Source organism: Lutjanus erythropterus, chromosome 19 (assembly GCF_056507025.1).
Source record: "Lutjanus erythropterus isolate fLutEry1 chromosome 19, fLutEry1.hap2, whole genome shotgun sequence".
Taxonomy (NCBI): Eukaryota; Metazoa; Chordata; class Actinopteri; order Lutjaniformes; family Lutjanidae; genus Lutjanus; species Lutjanus erythropterus.
Window position 1 is genome coordinate 14,364,095 of NC_139335.1, and position 21,444 is coordinate 14,385,538.

The 21,444-nt window shown below is 40.4% G+C and overlaps 1 protein-coding gene across 1 annotated transcript in view; it reads left to right on the forward strand.

Annotated features, from left to right (window-relative positions):
* Window positions 1-21,444, forward strand: part of LOC146309491 (E3 ubiquitin-protein ligase rnf213-alpha-like) — a 35,101-nt gene continuing 13,657 nt past the window's right edge. The window contains exons 1-35 of the mRNA XM_084745205.1: window positions 1-103; window positions 942-1,096; window positions 2,136-2,837; window positions 2,957-3,144; window positions 3,257-3,424; window positions 4,282-4,487; window positions 4,616-4,917; window positions 5,006-5,265; window positions 5,364-5,576; window positions 5,682-5,874; window positions 5,960-6,015; window positions 6,217-6,388; window positions 6,484-6,642; window positions 6,751-6,849; window positions 8,276-8,398; window positions 8,583-8,766; window positions 9,272-9,445; window positions 9,568-9,720; window positions 9,812-10,428; window positions 11,083-11,242; window positions 11,547-11,764; window positions 12,939-13,076; window positions 13,196-13,357; window positions 13,687-14,971; window positions 15,091-15,269; window positions 15,386-15,541; window positions 15,635-19,231; window positions 19,320-19,444; window positions 19,861-19,977; window positions 20,056-20,180; window positions 20,281-20,403; window positions 20,494-20,573; window positions 20,773-20,926; window positions 21,019-21,160; window positions 21,249-21,440. Coding sequence (XP_084601331.1) covers window positions 4-103; window positions 942-1,096; window positions 2,136-2,837; window positions 2,957-3,144; window positions 3,257-3,424; window positions 4,282-4,487; window positions 4,616-4,917; window positions 5,006-5,265; window positions 5,364-5,576; window positions 5,682-5,874; window positions 5,960-6,015; window positions 6,217-6,388; window positions 6,484-6,642; window positions 6,751-6,849; window positions 8,276-8,398; window positions 8,583-8,766; window positions 9,272-9,445; window positions 9,568-9,720; window positions 9,812-10,428; window positions 11,083-11,242; window positions 11,547-11,764; window positions 12,939-13,076; window positions 13,196-13,357; window positions 13,687-14,971; window positions 15,091-15,269; window positions 15,386-15,541; window positions 15,635-19,231; window positions 19,320-19,444; window positions 19,861-19,977; window positions 20,056-20,180; window positions 20,281-20,403; window positions 20,494-20,573; window positions 20,773-20,926; window positions 21,019-21,160; window positions 21,249-21,440 — 11,177 coding nt within the window. The 5' untranslated portion in view covers window positions 1-3. The remainder of the gene's footprint in view (window positions 104-941; window positions 1,097-2,135; window positions 2,838-2,956; window positions 3,145-3,256; window positions 3,425-4,281; window positions 4,488-4,615; window positions 4,918-5,005; window positions 5,266-5,363; window positions 5,577-5,681; window positions 5,875-5,959; window positions 6,016-6,216; window positions 6,389-6,483; window positions 6,643-6,750; window positions 6,850-8,275; window positions 8,399-8,582; window positions 8,767-9,271; window positions 9,446-9,567; window positions 9,721-9,811; window positions 10,429-11,082; window positions 11,243-11,546; window positions 11,765-12,938; window positions 13,077-13,195; window positions 13,358-13,686; window positions 14,972-15,090; window positions 15,270-15,385; window positions 15,542-15,634; window positions 19,232-19,319; window positions 19,445-19,860; window positions 19,978-20,055; window positions 20,181-20,280; window positions 20,404-20,493; window positions 20,574-20,772; window positions 20,927-21,018; window positions 21,161-21,248; window positions 21,441-21,444) is intronic.

Here is a 21,444-nt window from a genome sequence, read left to right on the forward strand (position 1 = left end):
AAGATGAAGTGTCCAGACTGTAGCCATAATATTTTGGAGGAGGCAGCCAGGTTCTGCAGTTACTGTGGCAAGAAGCTGTCTGTCCAACCTGCAAACACACAGGGTAAGTAGATTCATTTAGAAGTTTTGTTTTAATATTACATTTTTATTTACACAGTTTAATGACTGATATCCACACTATATATAAAATGTTTTAATGTTCGTTAATACGGCATCCAGAATATTATTTTGTCAAATGTGGTTTACTGTACATAACATTGATTAACAGTGTGCCATAGAGGGCTGAGTGTATGTTTTGTGGGTGGTGGTACACCATGACAAGCCACAGTTTTTGGTTTGGACATATGACTGTCCAGATATAATGAATAATTATAGTTACTTTCTACCTAAATAATAAATGTAACAATGTTTATGTAAAGTAAGCAAGAATGATAAAAAGTGATGAAAAGCTGTTCATCATTTCAAATCCTTTTTATTCTGAATATGATCATGACATGCACCTATACATTATTAGTGGTTGACATAACAATAATAAAATAAATGGTTAGTTAGTTAGTGTCATTCTCTTACCTCAAGATGGCAGCATCTCTGCATTATCTGTTCGCATACTTCTGCAGCCAGTCAGACAGGTTGGGATTAGATAAATATTTGAGCTCAAGGTCTATATCGTGACCTACTTTTTGTAGTGCATAACATAACATGAAATAATGAGCAAGGTGTTTTGTTTTTAATAAATTAAATAATTCTTCAGAAGGACAAAAAATAAAAGATGGCTCCACAATAATAACACATTCATACCTTTCTTTTTATGAGAATACACTCATGTTGATGACTCTAAGAGCAAATAGCACTGTGCAATTATCAGTTACTTCAAGAGTCACAGTGGTTTTCACACGTCCCTGGATATGATCTGATTTGTATACAATGTGTTTTCAATTCAGATAAAGGAGATCAGCCCAAATCCTTGGTATCAGACGCGGAAGGTACGACTGAGAAACCAGGGTCACAGAAAAATGCTCCACCTGTGGAGAGCAAAGAATTGAACAAATCACCCAAACGACCAAATGATGACACCATCAGTAACCCCAAAAAAAAGGTGAGGGTAACTTAATTTTCATATAATGACTTTATGATTGTTGATCTTGGTTGCCAGGTAGCTCAGCTGGTAAGAGAATGTTTGCCCCGTGTACTGAGGCTGTAAGTCCTCAGCAGTGGCCGAGGGTTGGACTCCTGCCTGTGGTCCATTTCTACATGTCAGCTCCCCACTCTTTCTCTCTCCTGTTTCTTATCTTCAGCTGTCCTATCTGAAGAAATGTATAAAAATGGCCCCCACAATATCTATGTATAAAAAAACATTGTTGATCTCTCTTAAGCACATGTTTTTGAGGCACTGTTCACCCCAAAGTCAAATATACTTATCAGCGCACCGCAGGAGGTGTGCAACTACCAAAATTAGCAGCTCCCAGGCAAATGCTGGTATTATATATTATATTTAATATTATATTATATTGAAATGTCTGGTAGATTTTTTTTCACTCAGCAGCCAAAAAAACACAATGGTGATTTATCAAGTGGCTGGTAAATTTTTAACATTCACTTGCCATTTGGCCGGTGGAGAGGAAAGTGAATTTTGCACCCTGTCTGCACCCCAATATGAAGGGCTGCCTTAAAGACTTGGGATTGTAATTAAAACTCTCTAATTGTTTCCACTCAGTTTAAGTAATGAAAGATGGGTAATTTGCACAGAGGTTCTATTGAGTAAAGCATTTATAAAGACTTGTGGGTCTAAAAGCTTCCACAGAACAAATCTAGACAGTGATAGACACAAATCTATCAGTGTTTGCAAAAGTCAGCAGCTGCTGACTTAAGCTTGCAAAATATTACTGTACAAGGCAGAAATTCTTTATGAAACAGTTAATCCAAAATACCATAATCCAATTTCATTATCTTTTTGTCCTGCTCTGCCTTTAGTTCACATGTTCATGTTATGTTCAACTTGACTATCACTTTTTTTAAACAAAAATTAAAAAGGGACATTTTAGAGCTTTTGAAATCTAAAATGTTTATCTGTAAATAATACTAAGGATATATTGACTCTCTTGTGACACTGATCCTCTTTCTTCTGATCATCATAGAAGAAAAAAAAGAGGAAGAACAAAAAGAAGAAAGATGGTACCTTGCCATCAGACACAGATCAAAGCCTGTCTGACCTGTCCCATATCTCCATTGGAGACAACCAGGGGAAGAAGACGAAGGGCGGAAGAGAGTCCTCTGACAGTGAAAGCTCAGATAATGCAATGGATGAAACACCAGACTCACTCCCAGATGCTCCCTCCTCCTCAGAGAGCCAACCTAGTTCCTTAGCATCTAACACTCCTGCTGCACCACATGAAGACACGCAAGTCATTCAGAGTGAAAAGACCACTGCCACAGCAGGGGCAAGAAGCTCAGAGGGAGCTCCAGGTAACCCTGATGAGGGACAGAACAATGCACCGAAATCAGTTCAGGATGAGACACTCAAAACAACACCGGCTGACACTCCGGCTCAACAGCCCGCCCCAGCGGACAACAAGACTCCAGCTTCTCAGTCAGGTTCAGGCAAAGGGACAAAGGCCACAAACCCTAAAGACCAAAAGACTGACAGAAAAAACTCCAAAAACAAGAAGGACGTGGACAATACAAAGCAACTTACGCTAGATCAAAATGCCAACGTGCAGCCGAAAATGAAACCGACAGAACAAACCAAACAGAAGGAAAAGAATCAGCAGGAACAGAAACAGAAACAGACTCCAGCAGCTGAACAAAAGATGATTTTTGGCCCTCAAACACCGTCAAAGGTAATGCTGACTGAAATGTGTGTGAAGTAATTGACAAACAGAAGCCGTCACCTTTTTCTTTCAGTGGCGAAAGAGTTTAAGGGTGTATTTTTAACAGACATCTTTAATGCTGCTTACAGGCTGTAAAAGCTGACAGCTCAGGCTCCAGTGTAGACCCAGAGGGGAAAGAAGACCCCATGGTGGTTCAGCAGTCTGGTAGCGAGCAGGACTCGACTGCAGCACAAACTTCAGTCGCTGACAAGGGAAGTAAAGATGGCAGTCAGGATAACACAGAATCCGGCACCCCGGCTGTCCCCCCACCCAAAAGGTGATGACATTCACTCAGATGGTTGTATACATTTGTTTGAGGTCACCATTGCCAGTTTTATGTCTACGTGTTATACTTGATATATGTGTATTTATTTGTTTTTGCCTTTTAGGCTGGCCAGGAACAAGAACATTGCTCCCAGTGACAGACTCACAATTTACTTCCATGCAGTTCTCTCAAAGGATTTCAAATTTGATCCAGCAGAAGATCGTATATTCATCAGGGCTGGGGGCCGCATGGGGTCATGGAATGAAAATGCCGCTGAACTGTTTGTGACCAGGTACTTATTCTTAAATGCACAGTCAATTAAGTTCAGATGGGGGCCTAATATGTAGGCACAATAAACAATGATGTATCCAAAAAAATCCTTTAAAAAATCCCCCAAAACAGTGAGTGTAAACACAGTTTGATGCTTCAACTACAAATGCAAGTTAGGGCTCTACCATCAAACTGAAACGGAAAGTGTGAAAGTGTGCTGTGGCCTTACAAGTCTCCCACTGAAAATGTGTGGTGCATTGTGAAGTGCAAAATATTACTACAGAGACCACACACAGCTGAACACCTGAATTCATATATCACAGCAAAAATGTGAAAAAAAAGTTTCACTTTCAAAACTTAAACAATTAGTGTCCTCAATTCCCAAACACATACTGAAGGTTGTTCAAAGAAAAGGTCATGTATCATAGTCGTAAACATGCCCTTGTCACAACTTTGAATTTGTTGAACATGTTGCTGGCATCAAATTCAGAATGACTGTATATTAAAAAAACAATTAAGTTAGTTAGTTTGAACATTTAATATCGTTTCTTTGTACTTTAGTCAACTGAATACCAGTCAAAAAGTTTTTTTTGCAAATCATTGCATTCTGTTTTGTTTACATTTTACACAATGTCCTGACTTTTTTAAGAATTGAGGTTGTATATACCCACATATACAGTATACATACTATTGCTACTAGCTTGTGCTGTAAAAATGTTGTACATCTACTGTACTCAACTTGGGGTTGAGCTGCCACCTAGTGGTAGCGGGAGGAATGGCCCTGGCCCTTTTGACATGTAGATGTACAACTGAGCTGTTCTTAGTTTCCCATCTCACTGATTTAACACCACATTCGAATTTCTTTTTCTTTTCACATAGGGATCTTGGAGAACACGGTTATCTGTTGGAGGGCTGTCTGCCAACAACAAAAACTGAAGCTGAGTCTGTCTCCATACCATACAAATATGTTGTCTATAAGAATAAGACAAAGACATATGAGTTTGAGTTCATATACAAACTGGATTCTACACAACAGACTACCAACAGATGTTTGTTTGTGAAACCCCACCTCCTCAGTGATGATGGTAATGTAACCCTCACTTGTCCTACTGCAATTATATTACATATTTGCTAATGACATCTGATTATATAGTGATGTATTTGCATTACACACAGTTCATTTTCTGTTTTTTTTTTTTGTCTTTTTGTAAAGGAGACTGGCATCAATATGATGACATCGTTTGTGCCGAACCATCAAAGAAATGGCACAAACGCATTAAGGAGGCAATCAAAGATACAATCTGGCCGGAACAAAGAAAAAGTCTGATTGAAGGCAGAGAGATTGCAGGCAATATAATGCTGGAGACCATTTTTGATCTTCTCAGGAGCTGGACTGATGTCAATTTGAAAAATTTTCGGGTCCAGCTGAATCAGTTCATTCAGGTTTATGGAGAACCTTTTGTTTATGAGGAAAAACAAAAGAGATGGTACTCCTTAAACTATGGGGAAGATGATGTAAGTTCACAATCTTTCTGTACAAAGTCTAGATCCATTCAGGTATAACAAACTCAACTTACTCCATGTCTCTGGTTTAAATCCCCAGGTCAGGAAGATGCTAAAGGAATTTATGCTGACAAAGGTCATTCCTCAGTTGCTTAAGGATGGAGATGAAAAGATGGTCTACATTCAGGATCCCATGAAAGCGGGTGTGATAATGGTTTATGTTTGGAAACAGCATGGTATCAGACTGGATAACGGTGAGCTCCATAAGCTCTGCAATGTGCTCTGTTTACCCAAACGAGATAAAGACGCCTTCCTCCAGTACTGGACACAGTTTTCTCAGGATGTAGCTGTTTTCAAAAAGTAAGTACCTGAGCTTTTCAACAAATTTGTAGTCACATATATCAGTGTTTTGAAATGACTCTTCTGTTCAGATGCTTATAAAATTTTCTTTCTTGTAGTCTGTCAAAAATGTTGGTGAATCTGATGCAAACTGTGAAAACAGCTGGAATGACCCGATGGATTCTGGTACTTCCACTCCTCCACCTTCTCAAAGGTGCCACAAAGCCCTTTGAAATACCAGCCTCTGGAAACCCGAAGTACGGCTTATCCTGGGCAGGTTTGCAAGACCTTGACATGGGTGCCTCAGCACACATGAACAGTCAAGATAAAAAGTAAGAGTCTCCCCCTGCCCAAGTAAAGCTTACATAAACATCTTCCACTGTATTTATTTGGAGGTGAATGGATATATATATGTTTACTTGCCCTTGTGTTTTCAGAGCACTGGTGAATGCGATGAAAAGCCACAGTCATTTGATGGATGTGGATGCACTTTTAGTGCGTTCCTGCTTGTACTTGATGTCATTTGATGAACTGGTGGAGTGTGCCATCAGTTTTAACACAGAGCTTTTGGACATGCTTCATATTTTTACCAACAAGGCTCCTCAGGACATTAACTTCAGTAACGTCCAGGTGAAGTGGAAACACTAATTTAAATAATACTTTTAGAGGTATGTTTCATTAAATTAAGTACTGTCATTTGATTTCTTTTTTACAGGCAGTGTCTGACATTCTCTCACATATCCAAAGACATCTCATTGAAGACAAATACAGGTGATTTGCTTCTCTAAATGTAGCAAATTTCTTATTGATGGAAATTACAAAAACTGTGTGGTGTACAAACACTTCCTATTTTAATACCTGTGTTTTTTCCATGTTCTTTTATGTCTATTATGGTGTCATTAAATCAAACTTCTGTGTTGGAGGTAACATCAAATGTGATGCTTTAATCTTGTATTTTTTTTATGTTCATAGTCATTTTACAGAGGCTTATAGGAGAGAGTGCCTAGCAACAGCAGTTAAACTGTTGGATAAGCTGTGCAAAGGAGTCAAATCAGCACATACTCAGAACTACCTTGATATTCCAGTATCTTGTATGAATCTGGTTGCATCAGTCTCAAATTTTGTTCGCTCCAACAAGCAACAGGTATGTGAAGTGAATCTTATAAGGCAAGCAGTTAGCATTTCAGGCAGAGTCAAGTCTTGCTAACATCAATTATTGTGCTAATAATTCTCATCTAGGAGACTCAAGAAGGCAAAACAGATCAGGGATATGCAAAAGACATGATCTCCCAGGCACTGGCCATTATGAGAGGCTGGATCAGTCGGACCCTCAGACAGCCGTTGCTCAACAGGGGTTGGTCATCCTGGTTAAGAGATGAGACCACACCAGAAATGGAAGTGAGTTGATTTATTTTATTTTGTTGATAAAACATGAATGGATGTTCACATGTAAGCATTGGTAGAGCAAGCTGAAGAATGGTTCTTTTGTTGGGTTGTACTTCGCAGATGTGGAACAACATAATCTCCATCCACTTCAAAGATGAAGATTGCACAAAACACTGGAGACAGACATTCACAATGGACTTTGAGGGCAAGTACCAAAAGGTATGTAATGCACCCTTTTCTGATACAATTGGAAAGTAAATAAAAACTACCTTGGAACCTACAATAATTGAATACAGTACACAAACAAGATAAATGATTTAACGATTAAGCTTTTAACTTTATTGTTTTTTGTAAATGAACAATCATTACGAATTTGATGCCTGCAACATATTCCAAAAAAGCTTGGACAATGGCATATTTACCACCACTGTGTTACATTTCCTTTTCTTCTAAAAACACTCAGTAAGCATTTGGGAACTGATGACACTAATTTTGAAGTTTTGAGAGAGAAATTCTTTCTTATTCTTGCTTGATATACAAGTTCAGTTGCTCAACACTCCAGGGTCTCCGTTTGTTGTATATTGCGCGTCATAATGCGCCACACATTTTCACCTGACCTGGGAGACAGGTCTGGACTGCAGGCAGACCAGTCTAGTACCTGAACTCTTAAACTACAAAGTCATGCTGTTGTGGCACGTGCAGAAAGTGTCTTGACATTGTCTCACTGAAATAAGCAAGGACATCGCTGAAAAAGATGCTGGCTGGACTGCAGCATATATTGCTTCAAAACCTGAATGCACCATTAAGGCAGTGGTCCCCAAATTGAGGGGCAGACCCCCCAGGGTGGTGTGGAAGACCAGGGGAGAAATGAAGAATGAAACAAAGTAGGATGAATATGATCTATGTGGGGGAAAGAAGTTTACTGTTTCTATCCTGCTAACTTTTATTTCATTAATGATTGATAAAAATTGTGAGGTAGGGTGGCGAGTGAGGGTGCAAACTTTTTTTCTGCTTCTGAAAAGGGGACATGTCAGAAAACGTTGGAACCACTGCTTTAAGCATTAAGTGCTGGGAACAATCTGGATGGTCCTTCTCCTCTTTTGTCACTCCTCTCCAGAGCCCATGTAGTAATATCCTTTATACAATCATGTTGGTGTTTTTAATTCAGCGCTGTCTGAGGGATCAAAGCTTACAGGCATTCAGTGTTAGTTTTTGGCCTTGATTTCCCTTGATTTTCTTAATCGTTTAATTATATTTTGGATTGTAGGTGAAATCCCTAAATTTCTTGAAGTTCTGTGTTGAGAAATTATACGTCACCTGTTGCCAATTAATCTGTTTACCTTTTGAATGTTCCAAAAAAAAGTTTTTTGAGCATCCCACAACTTTCCCAGTCTTTTGTTGCACCTGTGTCAACTTTTTTTTAAATGTGTTGCGGGCATCAAATTCAGAATGAGTGTATATTTACAAAAACAATAAAGTTTGTCAGTTTGAACATTGAATATATTGCCTTTGTGCTGTATTTAATTGAATACAAATGGAAAAGCATTTGCAAATCATTACATTCTGTTTTTATTTCTGATTTACACAACGTCTCGACTTTTTGGGAATTTGGCTTGCAAATATAACTATGTCTATCTGGTTTTAGGAATCTGCTCTGGATCAAATTGAATTTTACTGCAATAAGATAGAGAAACTCCGTGAATCCCAACCATATGTTGCTACTATTATTGAGAGATGTGCTCTTGAGGCTGTTACATCTTTGTGCCAGGTATGAAGCCTTCTTATTCACTTTTAAAATAACAACTTCATGCTACATAGACAAAAATGAATGAATTACAGATTAAATAAAAATTCACTGAGAATTTTTGTATGCTCCTAGTAAGTGGTTTCCTGCATCTCTCTAAAAGATGCACGATAATGTTGACTTCTTTTTTTTTTTTTACGTCATGCAGAGCAAGTCTGAGGGAAAAATCTTTGACAGACTCCAAATAAACTGGAAGTTTGGGAAACTCATCTCAGCCATTATCGAGAAATCCTGGCCAAGGGACCGTCAAGGAAATTATCAGGAAGATCAAGAAGTGGTCCTTCAACACCTCCTCTCCTGGACCGCAGCTAAAAACATTTTCCAACTACATGGTACATCCTCAGGAAAAAATAAACTTTTAAAACATTGTCAAATTGTCTAAGGTAGGGATGTAGAATATACCTGCAAACAGCAATTTGTGGGTTCAAACATTTTTGCCCTTAACAGATGGAAGCAGCTCAATTGGTCAAAATTGAAGTGGCAAGCAGCAACAGTTGAGTTTGAGGCTTCACAAAGATGAGAAAAATTCTGTTAAAAGAAGGAGCGAGACCAATCACACACCATCCCACCATCTTATGAGTTTGCAGTTCTGTTTTATGGTCTAGAGCATATTAAGCAAGACTTGTTTGTGAAAATTCAAGTCAGTCTGACTTGTGATACGAGGGTTGTGGCCTTTACAAAATTACATTGAATTTCAGCACCATCATCTAGCTGTTTTGGCTCACATTTCTTGTTAAGCACATGTACATAATTTCCAGTTATTGGGTCAAGTTTCACGTTCCTTGCTCATTCCAACTCACAGCTCTATGAGCCATGACTTAATGTCTGTCATTCCAGGTGCAGAAGAAAAGCTGATTGAGAAGCTCTCTCAGGATGCCAGGGACAGAATTGCTATTGCCATATCAGCATTCACAGCCATCAACAATCAACTGGTCCATGGAAACATTAAGACCAACCTCCTCAACATCATTTTGGAGAGGAGGGACGCCTTCTTAGATCTGCTGAAGATCGGTAACAACCATCTGCTTGTTATCAAAGATTTCTCAAGAAATGTGTTTATAATAATAAATAACCTAATTTCATAATGTGCTCTGACTTCATAGAAATATTAAAATGTGTGTGTGCTTTAACAGATTGCCTCTCTGAGAATGAACAATACAAGAACACTGATAAAATGAATAGGCTGTTGCAGTGGAGACAAGATGAAGTGAAAGCTGTCTACCATGAGAAGGAGCTTTTGGACGTCTTTTTAACAATGAGCCACAAACTTGAGGAACATATGACAGGTAATTGTAGTTATGTAGGAGAATGAGTCTGTTTGGTTTGATCGTGCAGCTGCAGGAAATTTAACATATGTTTATTTAATCTCCATGACAGTTGATGTTGCTGATATGGAGGAGAGACAGCAGGTCCACATTGAGACTATGCTACTGAACGATTTCATGGAGGTTCATCGATTTGACCAAATGCCCTCCATCATGGCTGGCGTTGTCACCTACTTCAATATGGATGAAGACATCAGAGGCATGGCAGAGATTCTGTACACCCTCAGAGAAAGTTATTTATTCACAGTGTGTTGGGAGGGACGAGCCAAACTGGCTGCTGAACAAATGGGAGACTATGACCCTGATCAGCATGAGGTAGCGGACATTATGGCAACACCAGAAATGATCCATGATGACATTTTCCAGCCTTGCTTTGATGATTACAAAGACATTTACACTTCTCTGAGAAATGGCAGTATAAAGCTTGAGAAGGTAAACCAACTCTTCGGCGCCTACAAGGGCAAGTATGACGAGCTTGCACAGGACCTGGACATCATGTGTAGAGTTGATAAATCAACTGACAAACAGTGGATCCACACCAGGGTTCAACAGATCGAGCAGTATCATGAGCTGCATCTAGCTGTGGCTTCAGCTGAAATTATCATGAAGGTCAAAAAGACGCTTCATCTCCAAGGGGACTTCCGGGTTCTGGAGACACTCACAGAAGTTGTAAGTGGAAATGTTTTAAACTAAGTGTACTGCAACCCAAAATATTCCATATTGTGAAAATTCATCAAGCTGAACCCTCCCTTCATACGGCATGTGCATTTAGTGACACATTTAGTTAAACTGCGTACAGGTAATGGAACAGAAAGTGTTCCAGATGCGATCCAGATCTTAACCACAGTACTGTTACATTTACGTTTCTCAAAACATTTTGAGCAAGAAATAGGTATTGTAGTAACCTAAGCTTGATCTAGATTTGATCAGTGCTGTTAAGTTTGACAGTTTGATCTGAGTTTTATGACCCCTGTTTGTTACACTGCATGGACTCACTGAAAATTAAGCATACCCTTCTTTATTTTCTATTTTACTCGAGTGAGAAGTAGGGTCATGTTCATATAGGACTCAATTGTAAATACTAAATAAATTGGTCTTCTTTTTGCAACCAGTGCACTCACCCCCTGGTGGTCACTAATAAGAATGCAGTTTTTAGGCACTTTGCATTGGTTTCTTTTTGCAGACCTGGAAGCTTTGTCCACGTCTTCTTATGCTGTGTGTGGACAGCACAGTTAACCTTCATGCCTGTCTCCTGATGAGGAGTGTCTCTGATAGCTACCCACAGGTATTTAACTTTACCATTTAACTCTCTTCCCCCGTCAGAATCATGTAGACTTCCAGAAAGAGCCCCTCAGTCGGATTGACAATGACTTGATGCAGGCAAAGAAGGTTCTGGTAGACATCACTGAGTCCCGCAGACTGTGTCTACAGGAACTGGGACTCAGAGGGCACTTTGTTAAATGGATAAAAGACGCACTTGAAGGTAAGAGTAAGAATATTATTTGTATAGTCAATTGAAAATAGTGCAAAGGCAGTACGTTTAAGGTTTAACCTTATCAACTTCATACACTCATTCTGAATTCAATGCCAGCAAAACATTTCAAAAAATAGTGCGTAAAAAACCAATAAACAAAAAAAAAAATACCTGTTTGGAACCTCAGGTAAACAGGTTAATTGTCAACAGGTGATAATATCATGATTGGGCGTGAAAGGAGCAGATTGTGTTTTAATGTTAATTTATTCAAATTACTAAATTATTATTATTATTGTTATTATTATTTTTTCAGATATCAATGAGCTGAAGGTGTTCGTTGACCTGGCTTCCATCTCTGCGGGGGAGAACGACATGGACGTGGATCGTGTCGCTTGCTTCCATGATGCTGTCCTCGGCTACTCTTCAATGCTGTATGAGCTCAAACCAGATTCTAGTTTTCATGTCTTTAAAGAGGTCCTCAAGAAACTCTGGAGAGCTTTGGAGAATGATAGCAACCTACCAAAAAAACTGGTAAGAGGACACCTTACCGAACTCTTTTACCACTAAGCCACACTGATGTGACACATGCAGAATGTGTGTTGTCTTGCTGAAATAAGCAAGGATGTCTCTGAAAAAGACATTGGGCTTCATTCACTAACATGTGCACACAAAATAAGTTCCCAAGCAAACTTAGCATCTGATTCATGAAATGTGCATACCAGCCACTGAGCATGAATCATTTAAAATGACAGGCTCGTGGCTGCTGTCTGCAATCTGCATACTGCCACACCCCCATTCTCTACATAAGGAAATATGTTTGCATATAAAAGTATATAGCATATAAGCATATAAACTTAATTTTTCTGATTAAGCTGCTTTCTACCAGTGCTGAGCATTGCTTCTCCACATTCAGTTTGTACCTTGGACACACTGCTGCGCTGTCCGTGTCTGAGGAGGAAGCCAGAGAAAGCACACGGCAACTCATAATAATAATTTCTTGGGCTGCAATAACCGAGGCCTGCATATTGTGTCCCTGCACTGTGTCTTAGATGAAAAAGAAGTGGGTTGACATTAATGATGTCAACCCATAATGTTAATGATTGATACGGAAAAAAGATTCACTGCAATTATTGGAAATATCTATAAGTGGGAAAAGGAATGAAGGTGAAAATGAGGACATCCAGCAAGGACTTTCACTCCATGTTAATAATAATAATAATAATAATGATGATGATGATACTCATCATTATTATTATAATAATATAACACTATATATTCATAAAATGCAATGCAAAGACCTTAACATAAAGACAGATAATGACATTTTATGATAAAATCCTAAAAACAAGGAAAATAAGATAAATCAATTATCAAAACACTTCCAGGACTTTTATTAAAGTCTTTTTTAATGAATGTGGTTTTGATATGCTGTGCATTTAGTTAAAGGGTGTGTTTCAACATTTTCTAAGACAGCTGGTCTGTCATCATTTGTGCATAAGCATGAGGCAGTTATATGGCTTTCCCTTTGTCTTAACTTTCATTTGTAGATGCAGTGACAAACTGTGTTTACTATCAATGTTTTACAAAGTATTCCTGAATCTCACGTAGCATCCTTCATACAACTATGTGGGTCAAACACAAACAATCATACAGTCTGGGTTCTTGGTTAACATGAAAGCTGACCTTATCAAACCTTCTCTTTTAGCGGGACAGTGCACGCCATTTGGAATGGTTGAAGACTGTGAAGGACAGTCATGGGTCAGTGGAGTTGTCATCTCTCTCTTTAGCATCAGCCATCAACAACAAGGGTATCTACCTGATCAGTGCCCAAGGTGTAAAAAAGGTAAATAACAAAATCAGAGATGATGATATATTTATGTCCATTCAGCATGGAGGTCTTCTCTTGGAAACAAAGTTCCTACAAATCAGTGTTTAAGAGTGCATTTCTGTTTTTCACCCCAGCTGAGTCTTGACACCGTCCTGAAGCTGCAGATCCCAGAGGAGCATGATTACGGTCAGCAGATGCGTTACTATTCTCTCGAGGACCTGCGGGAGCTTCAGAACAAACTCATGCTCATGTCTGGGAAAGGGGATCAAGGCCAGGAAGTTGATCACTTTGCAGAGGTGCATGCAAGTTTTTATCTTTCATTTAATGAGTACAGGTCATTTTATTTAGCATAGAAACTGAAATGTTACCACTAATACTACCAGTGCTTCTACTACTACTTCTATATGTACTGTTGACAGTAATTATTATATATAATATTATTTTAAACGGCAGGGATAACAAGCATTAAAATAATAAATTAGATATTAAAATCAAAGGAATTATAAATTACAGCAAGAGTTTCTTTGAATAAAATTTGAAATAAATTTTATTCAGACTGATAAAACATTTACCATTTTTTAGATAAACATTTTCATGTGACTGTGGGTTTGTATTTATATTTCAGGTTTTTGCCAGTGTTCAAAGACTAGCTGAGGCATTCATTGCCCTCTACACTGCTGGGAATCCTCTGTTCAGACACTGGGAAGCTCAGATCAGTTGCTGCTTAAGCAATGAGGAACCCAGCATTATGATGGACTTCAACCTGGGAAGTGTTGCCAGTGTTGTCATTGTGGAGGGCAGCATAGAGGAGCAGCTTCCTGAACTTTGTAGGAAAACTGAGAAATGCCTGGACTATTGGATGAATTTTGTGGACAAACAGAGATCCCAGCATTACTATCTCAACTACTACACAGCTGAACAGATTGTCTATCTGTGCAGCCAGCTGACTCAGAACAACGCAACCCATGTGGAGGACCAAGTTTTCATGATGCTCTCCTTCATCAAGACAAACTGCACAGCCTCAGACCTGAGGCAAGTTGGGCATGCACTCCAGTATGAAATCCTCACCAAACCAGAAGAAAGAAATGTGGACATTGAGTTCCAGACTTTTGTTGTGGTGCCAAGAAGTGAGCTGGGAGACCTGGACATCACTAGTGAATTGGATCCTCTGCCAAGTCTTGTGGAGTCAAATGGTTTGCAAAAATTTGATCTGATATGGAATGCCTATATGAAAGACATGAAGAATTTTCTTCCACACGTTCTTGACATGAAAAGTCTTGGAAGACTGCTAGAAATACTGGCCAACAAAGATGATGAGAGTGAAGAAGATGAGAGTGAAGAAGACATCTCTGATGACAACATGAGGAATCTCATAAAGAGGCAGCTGCCTAAGGGTCTGGCAACTGGAAATCCAAACCTCATTGTTTGCCCGCATGATGAAGTCTTGACATCCTGCATCTCCATTTACATGAGTAGTGAAAACGAGACACTTCCCACCTATGATGAAGTCCTTCTGTGCAACTCCTCAACACCATATGAACAGGTGGAGCTATTTCTCAGGCGCTGTCTCAGCACAGGCTACAGGGGACAGAAGATATATTCTCTATTGTATGGAGATCTGCTCACTTATGACGTGAGCTCTAAAGTTGAGAACTTTTTTCACCGAATGAAAATGCAGAGCAGGAAAGACTACAGACTTGTTATCATCTGCAGCTCAGAAAGAGAACATGCCTACCTTCCTTCAGCCTTCAGCCAACACAGATTGCACATGATTCCACAGGAATCATTGGCGAGGATCCAGCGGTACCTCCACAAGCACTTTGTTGTCCCATCAGATCAATACAGCGCTGCAGCTGCATTCAAAGACAGACTGTGCGTTGGTGTCGTCTCATCCAAAAGGGCTGGTGTTGGTGCGTATATATTTAAAGTGCTCTTCTTTTTCAAATTGATAATTTCAGTGATGGCGAATACTTCACTCCTAAGATTATTGATACCTGTCATAATTACCTTTTTCTTTTTGAAATTGCAGGCAAATCTCTCTACATCAAGAGGCTGTATGAAAAGCTGAAGCACTCAACCAAAAAGTCATCAATGAAATGCATTCGCTTGATTGAACCTAATGTCGATGAGAATGTCATCCTTCAGTCTCTGCTGAACACTCCCAAGAGGAAAGAACTCATGATGTTCCATTTTGACATCACATCATCGGTAATAATGAGTCTCATGTCAATGCTTAGCTTAGTGTAGTGTAGCCTAATATATAGGATATGTTTCAACAGCTTACATATGGTGTTAATAGACTGTTGTTTTATGTGTTTGAAAAGGTGCAGAAAGGTCTCCATGAGTTTCTTTTCAAATTGCTGATTCTGCGCTATTTGATGGACTCTGAGGGGAAGATGTGGAAATGCAGTGACAAGCATCTGTATCTCATAGAGATTTTAGAGCCAACTGTCAAGTCAGCTAGAAATGCTTCACGGCAGGTAAGAGTTTGGCACTAACAGTACTCCTTTGTCATCTGATTTTAAACTGCTGCTTATGTTAAGATACATTATCATCTTTTTTTTTCTCCGTAGGATCAAACTACAAACAGCACGTTCACAGACATATTTCCAAATATTTTCTGCCGATCACCAAAAGAGGTGCTAATGCTAGAGATGCAGAAGCATGAACATCCCACCATTGCAAGCAAAGACGACCCACTGATGGATGATGAAGAATTCAGGAGTGCTGCTTTTCAGCGGCCATACCAGTATCTCACACGATTTCACAACCACAGTGATCTTGATGTGTTCACCTATCAGGGTGTTGAAGGGTCCCACGTGGAATGTCTTCAGATGCTCCTAATGTACTGTGGAATCATGGACCCATCCTGGGCAGAGCTGAGAAACTTTGCATGGTTCCTTAACCTTCAGTTGCAAGACTGTGAGACATCTGTCTTTTGCGATGCCAGTATCACTGGAGACACACTAACTGGATTCAAAACATTTGTGGTGGACTTCATGATTCTGATGGCAAAGGACTTTGCCACTCCATCACTCAGCATCTCTGACCAGAGCCCCGGCAGGCTGCAGATGGACCTGACTGGTGTCCGAGATGAGGACTTGGCTCCTTTTCGGATCAGAAAGAGATGGGAAACAGAACCACATCCTTACATCTTCTTTAATGATGACCATGTGTCCATGACCTTCATTGGTTTCCATCTTCAACCCAATGAACAAAACTATGTTGATGCAATTGAGCCCACGTCTAGAAGGGTGATAAAAAGGAATGTCATGACAAGGGAATTGTATGAAGGCTTGAAGCTACAGAGAGTCCCTTTCAACATCGACTTTGATAGCCTTCCAAGAGGGGAGAAAATAGAGCGACTCTGCAGTGTTCTTGGAATCCAGTGGCCTCTTGACCCCGACGAAACATATGAGCTCACAACTGACAACATATTGAAGATGCTGGCAATCCATATGCGGTTCAGGTGTGGCATCCCTGTCATTATCATGGGAGAGACAGGGTGTGGTAAGACGAGGCTCATCAAATTCCTCTGTGAGTTGCGGAGGAGTGGAGTGGCCACTGAGAATATGAAACTGGTCAAGGTGCACGGAGGGACAACTTCAGAGATGATTTACACCAAAGTCAGAGAAGCAGAAGACATTGCGTCCATTAACAAGCAAGACTATGGATTTGACTCTGTTCTCTTCTTTGATGAGGCCAACACAACTGAGGCCATCAGCAGCATCAAGGAGGTCCTCTGTGACAAGACAGTTAAGGGTGACAGCTTGACAGCAGACTGTGGGTTGCAGATTATCGCAGCATGCAACCCTTATCGAAAACACACAGATGAGATGATCAAGAGGTTAGAATCTGCCGGCCTTGGGTACAGAGTTCGAGCTGAAGAGACAGATGAAAAGCTTGGGTCCATCCCTCTCCGCCAGCTAGTCTACAGAGTTCAAGCGTTGCCACCAAGCATGATCCCTCTGGTGTGGGACTTTGGACAGTTAAATGATCACACAGAGAAAATATACATCCAGCAGATTGTGCAAAGAGTGGTTGAAAACAAAGCCATCCATCAAAATTACATCCAGTGCATAACTGATGTCCTTTCAGCTTCACAGAAGTACATGCGGACAAGAAAGGATGAATGCAGCTTTGTCAGCCTGAGAGATGTGGAACGCTGCATGCAGTCTTTTGTTTGGTTCTATGAGAACCATGTCAAGTTGTTTGCAGAGCTTGAAGAATTTGAGAGTAATCGAAGTGAAGAAAGGCATCACAGACAGCCTGAAGATAGAGACCCTGTGTTTTGGTCTCTTGTCATGGCCATCGGAGTATGCTACCATGCCTGCCTAGAAAATAAGGATAAATACAGACAGAAAGTGAGCAAAAGCCTACCCCCAGCATACACCCCGGCAAAGGTAATGCAGGAAATCTCACTCATGCAAGATTTACTTTTGAGTGGTGTGCCAATGGGGGATACTATTGCAAGAAACAGTGCCCTCAAAGAGAACGTCTTCATGATGGTTCTCTGCATTGAGCTAAGGATCCCTCTCTTCTTAGTTGGAAAACCTGGAAGTTCAAAATCTCTGTCTAAAACCCTGGTGGCAGATGCGATGCAGGGCCAAGCTGCTCATTCTGACCTCTACAAAATGCTGAAACAGATCCATTTGGTGTCCTTCCAGTGTAGCCCTCACTCAACACCAGAAGGCATCATTAATACATTCAAGCAATGCGGACGCTTCCAGGAAGGAAAGAACCTGGACGAGTACATTTCAGTTGTGGTTCTTGATGAGATTGGGCTGGCTGAGGACTCCCCAAAGATGCCACTGAAAACCCTTCACCCACTGCTAGAGGAGGGATGCATTGATGATGAGCCTCTACCACACAAAAAAGTTGGATTCATTGGCATCTCCAACTGGGCTTTAGATCCTGCAAAGATGAACAGAGGCATTTTTGTCTCCCGTGGTGACCCTGATGAGAGGGAACTCATTGAGAGTGCTAAAGGCATATGCAGTTCTGATGCAATGGTTTTGGAGAAAGTCAGAGATTTCTTCCAACCCTTTGCAAGAGCCTACTTGAAGATTTGCAGCAAAAAAGGCAAAGGATTTTTTGGCCTTCGTGACTATTACAGCTTAATTAAGATGATTTTTGCAGTGGCCAAGGCTTCTCAACGGAGACCCACTGCAGAGGAAACCGTGAAGGCAGTGCTGAGAAATTTCAGTGGCAAGGATGATGTGGATGCAGTTACTATCTTTACCAACAGACTGCAGATTTCACCCAACCTGGAGGACATCAGTGCCATCGAGTTTGTGCGAGAAAACATTCAGGCAGTTGGACAGGAAGAAGAATGTCGGTACCTGCTGGTGCTAACAAAAAACTATGCAGCCTTACAGATCCTGCAGCAAACCTTCTTTTCAGAAAGTGGTCAGCCAGAAATAATCTTTGGATCCAGTTTCCCAAAAGACCAAGAGTATACCCAGATCTGCCGCAACATCAACAGAGTAAAGATCTGCATGGAGACAGGTCAGACAGTTGTGCTTCTAAACCTGCAGAACCTCTATGAAAGTCTCTACGATGCCCTCAACCAATACTATGTCTGCTTGGGAGGACAGAAGTACGTGGACCTCGGACTGGGAACGCACCGTGTGAAGTGCAGGGTTCACAAAGACTTCCGGCTAATTGTCATTGAGGAAAGAGAAGTGGTCTACAAACAGTTCCCAATACCTTTGATCAACAGGCTGGAGAAACACTACCTGGACATCCACACTGTCCTTAAAACGGATGAGAAGAGGATAGTGGATGAATTGGAGAAATGGGTGAGACTTTTTGTGTCTCTCAAGAGTCAAAGCACAGCAGCAGCTCAGACCTACAAGTACCAAGCACCAGACGTCTTCATTGGCTACCACTCAGACACATGTGCTTCTGTGATACTTCAAGTAATAGAGAAGCAGAAGAACAATTTGGAGATCTCAGATCAGAGAGGAGTATTGGATGAGGCCAAGTTCGTACTGCTCCAATGTGCTACACCAGACTCAGTGGTGCGGTTGGACTGCACAGGCCTCCCGAAAGTGGAGAGTGATAATCTGGCCAAGGTCTACTTTGAGGAGCAGAATAACAGCTGTTTAGCTGACTTTATTCTTGCTCACACAAGGCAGGAGGCCCACTGCTACTCCTCCTTTACAGAGGTAAGTCGTCATTCATTACCTATGGACGTTTCAAATACTGTAGGTCCTGAAATTGTAAGGCCTTAATAATTGTGATTTTAAACCATAGGTGACAACATTCTCCAGACTGCTGACAGCATCTGATGTGAAACCACTGGAGAAAATGTTGCATAGTGTTGAGCTTCTCTCACTCCAGCAGTTTGACACAGAGCACTCCTTCCTGAAGAAGATCAGGTTTGTCGATGTGTTGAGGAATGCATAATTTTACTCTTGGTAGCAGTGATGGCCTATTAAGCTTAGATTTGTTAGTTTTCACACTTTGTAAACTGCAATAAACAAAGCAATGAAAATAGTTACTTCTCTAGTGAATACTCCTATAATATATTGTGAAGAAATGTATACCTAAGAGACACAAACTCAGAAAACTTTGTAATGTCAGAGGGCATTATACTCTTATTGAATATACACTTTAATTGGATTTTCTTTCTAAAACTATTCAGATATTTTGACACCTGTATTATTGTAGTATGTTTGCAAGGGTTTACTGAATGTTCAGGAAGCACTGAAGAAATATTAGCAAAAATATACTTAACTCCTATGCTCTCGAGGGATGATCTCAGTCTAAAGATCTCATCTCTGTTTTCTCGTAGGAACTTCTTCACAGCTGAAAATGGAAGCGGTTACGCTGGGCCATGCAACAAGATTCTCATCATTCAGAGTGATTTTGATGAAGCCTCTCGTAGTGCCAATCTCATTGCCTCTGCAAAGTAGGTCCAACATTTCCTCTCTATTGTGTATGCACTGCTGTGTGGTTTTGCCATATTGAGTTTTGCTGTTTTTTGAAGGTATTCATCCATAAATGAAATCAACAAGATAACTCAAGAGGGCATGGGAAGCAAGGTGTTTGTCTACTTCATCACCAGACTGCCAAGAATGGAAGGAGGGACATCCTATGTTGGCTTTCATGGAGGTAAGGTTACTACAACTTGTGAATTACTTGCGCATGTAATTATGTGTTATCATGTTGTTTGAAGAACAGAGGATAGGCTAATACTTTTTGATATTTACAGGCCCCTGGAAATCAGCTCACATTGATGACCTCAGACGGTCAAAAGACATCGTTTCAGACATCAAAGCCTTGCAAAACATGACAATCAGTCAGATGTTTGAAATAAAAATGAGTCCAAATGACGGTAAATGATTGATACAATTATATAAATATAAAATTTCCTTGCATTATAATATTTTGTGGCATTAATATTTGCATTAATATTTTTCTGTAGCCATGGAGGTGGATGACATGTACACTGAGAATGAGCAGGAGGAAATGGAGGTGGAGGAGGAAATGAAGGTAGGGGAAAATGTGAGCACAGAAAACATATTTGAAACATTTTCTATTGTGGCAAAACCACAAATTTACCATATACACAAAATAATACAGTACATATATAATACATTGGAAATATGTGTGTTCATTTTAGGAAAAACGTTGTGAGGTATTTTCCCTCCACACATAATCTTGTCTGACAACAGTTTTTGCCATGTGTGTCCTCCTGCTGCAGGGCTGTGACAATGTTGTGGACACAACAGCACTCATCAGGAGCTGTGTTCAGAGTGCAGTAGGCATGCTGAGGGACCAGGTGGAAAGTGGCTTCCGCAGTACTCGGAGAGTTGAGATCCTGCTGACACTCCTCAGTGACAATGACGAAATAACAGGTTCTAACAGCAACTTTATTTCAGTATTTTTCTTTGTTGCCACAATTGCAGTGCTGTATGTAATGCATTTGATGTAATCTAACTCCTGTCAGGTGAATTTCTGCAAACTGTGAAGAGGCATCTTCACTCATTGCTGGTGACTCATGAAGGAAATACCTTCTCAGCCATCAAAAGCAACTGGGTCATTAAGGAAGCATCTAACATTGATGCCTTGCAAGAAGGAGGCACCTTCAGGTGAGTGCTGCAGCTGCACAGTATCTATGTTTGCCTATATATTCCTATTTTTTGGAACCACTCTGTAAACCTTTGTGGGTTATGACAGGCACACCTTATGGAAGCGTGTTCAGGCTGTGGTTGCCCCGCTTTTGGCACAACTGGTTTCAGTCATTGACCGTGACCAAAACTTGGACATCCTGCTAGACACAAACTGTGGTGAATCTGTGAGGAGGCTGTGGTTAGATATCTTTGGCAATGAAAAGTTCCTGGAAATCCCACACCTATCACTGGACCGCAGGTAT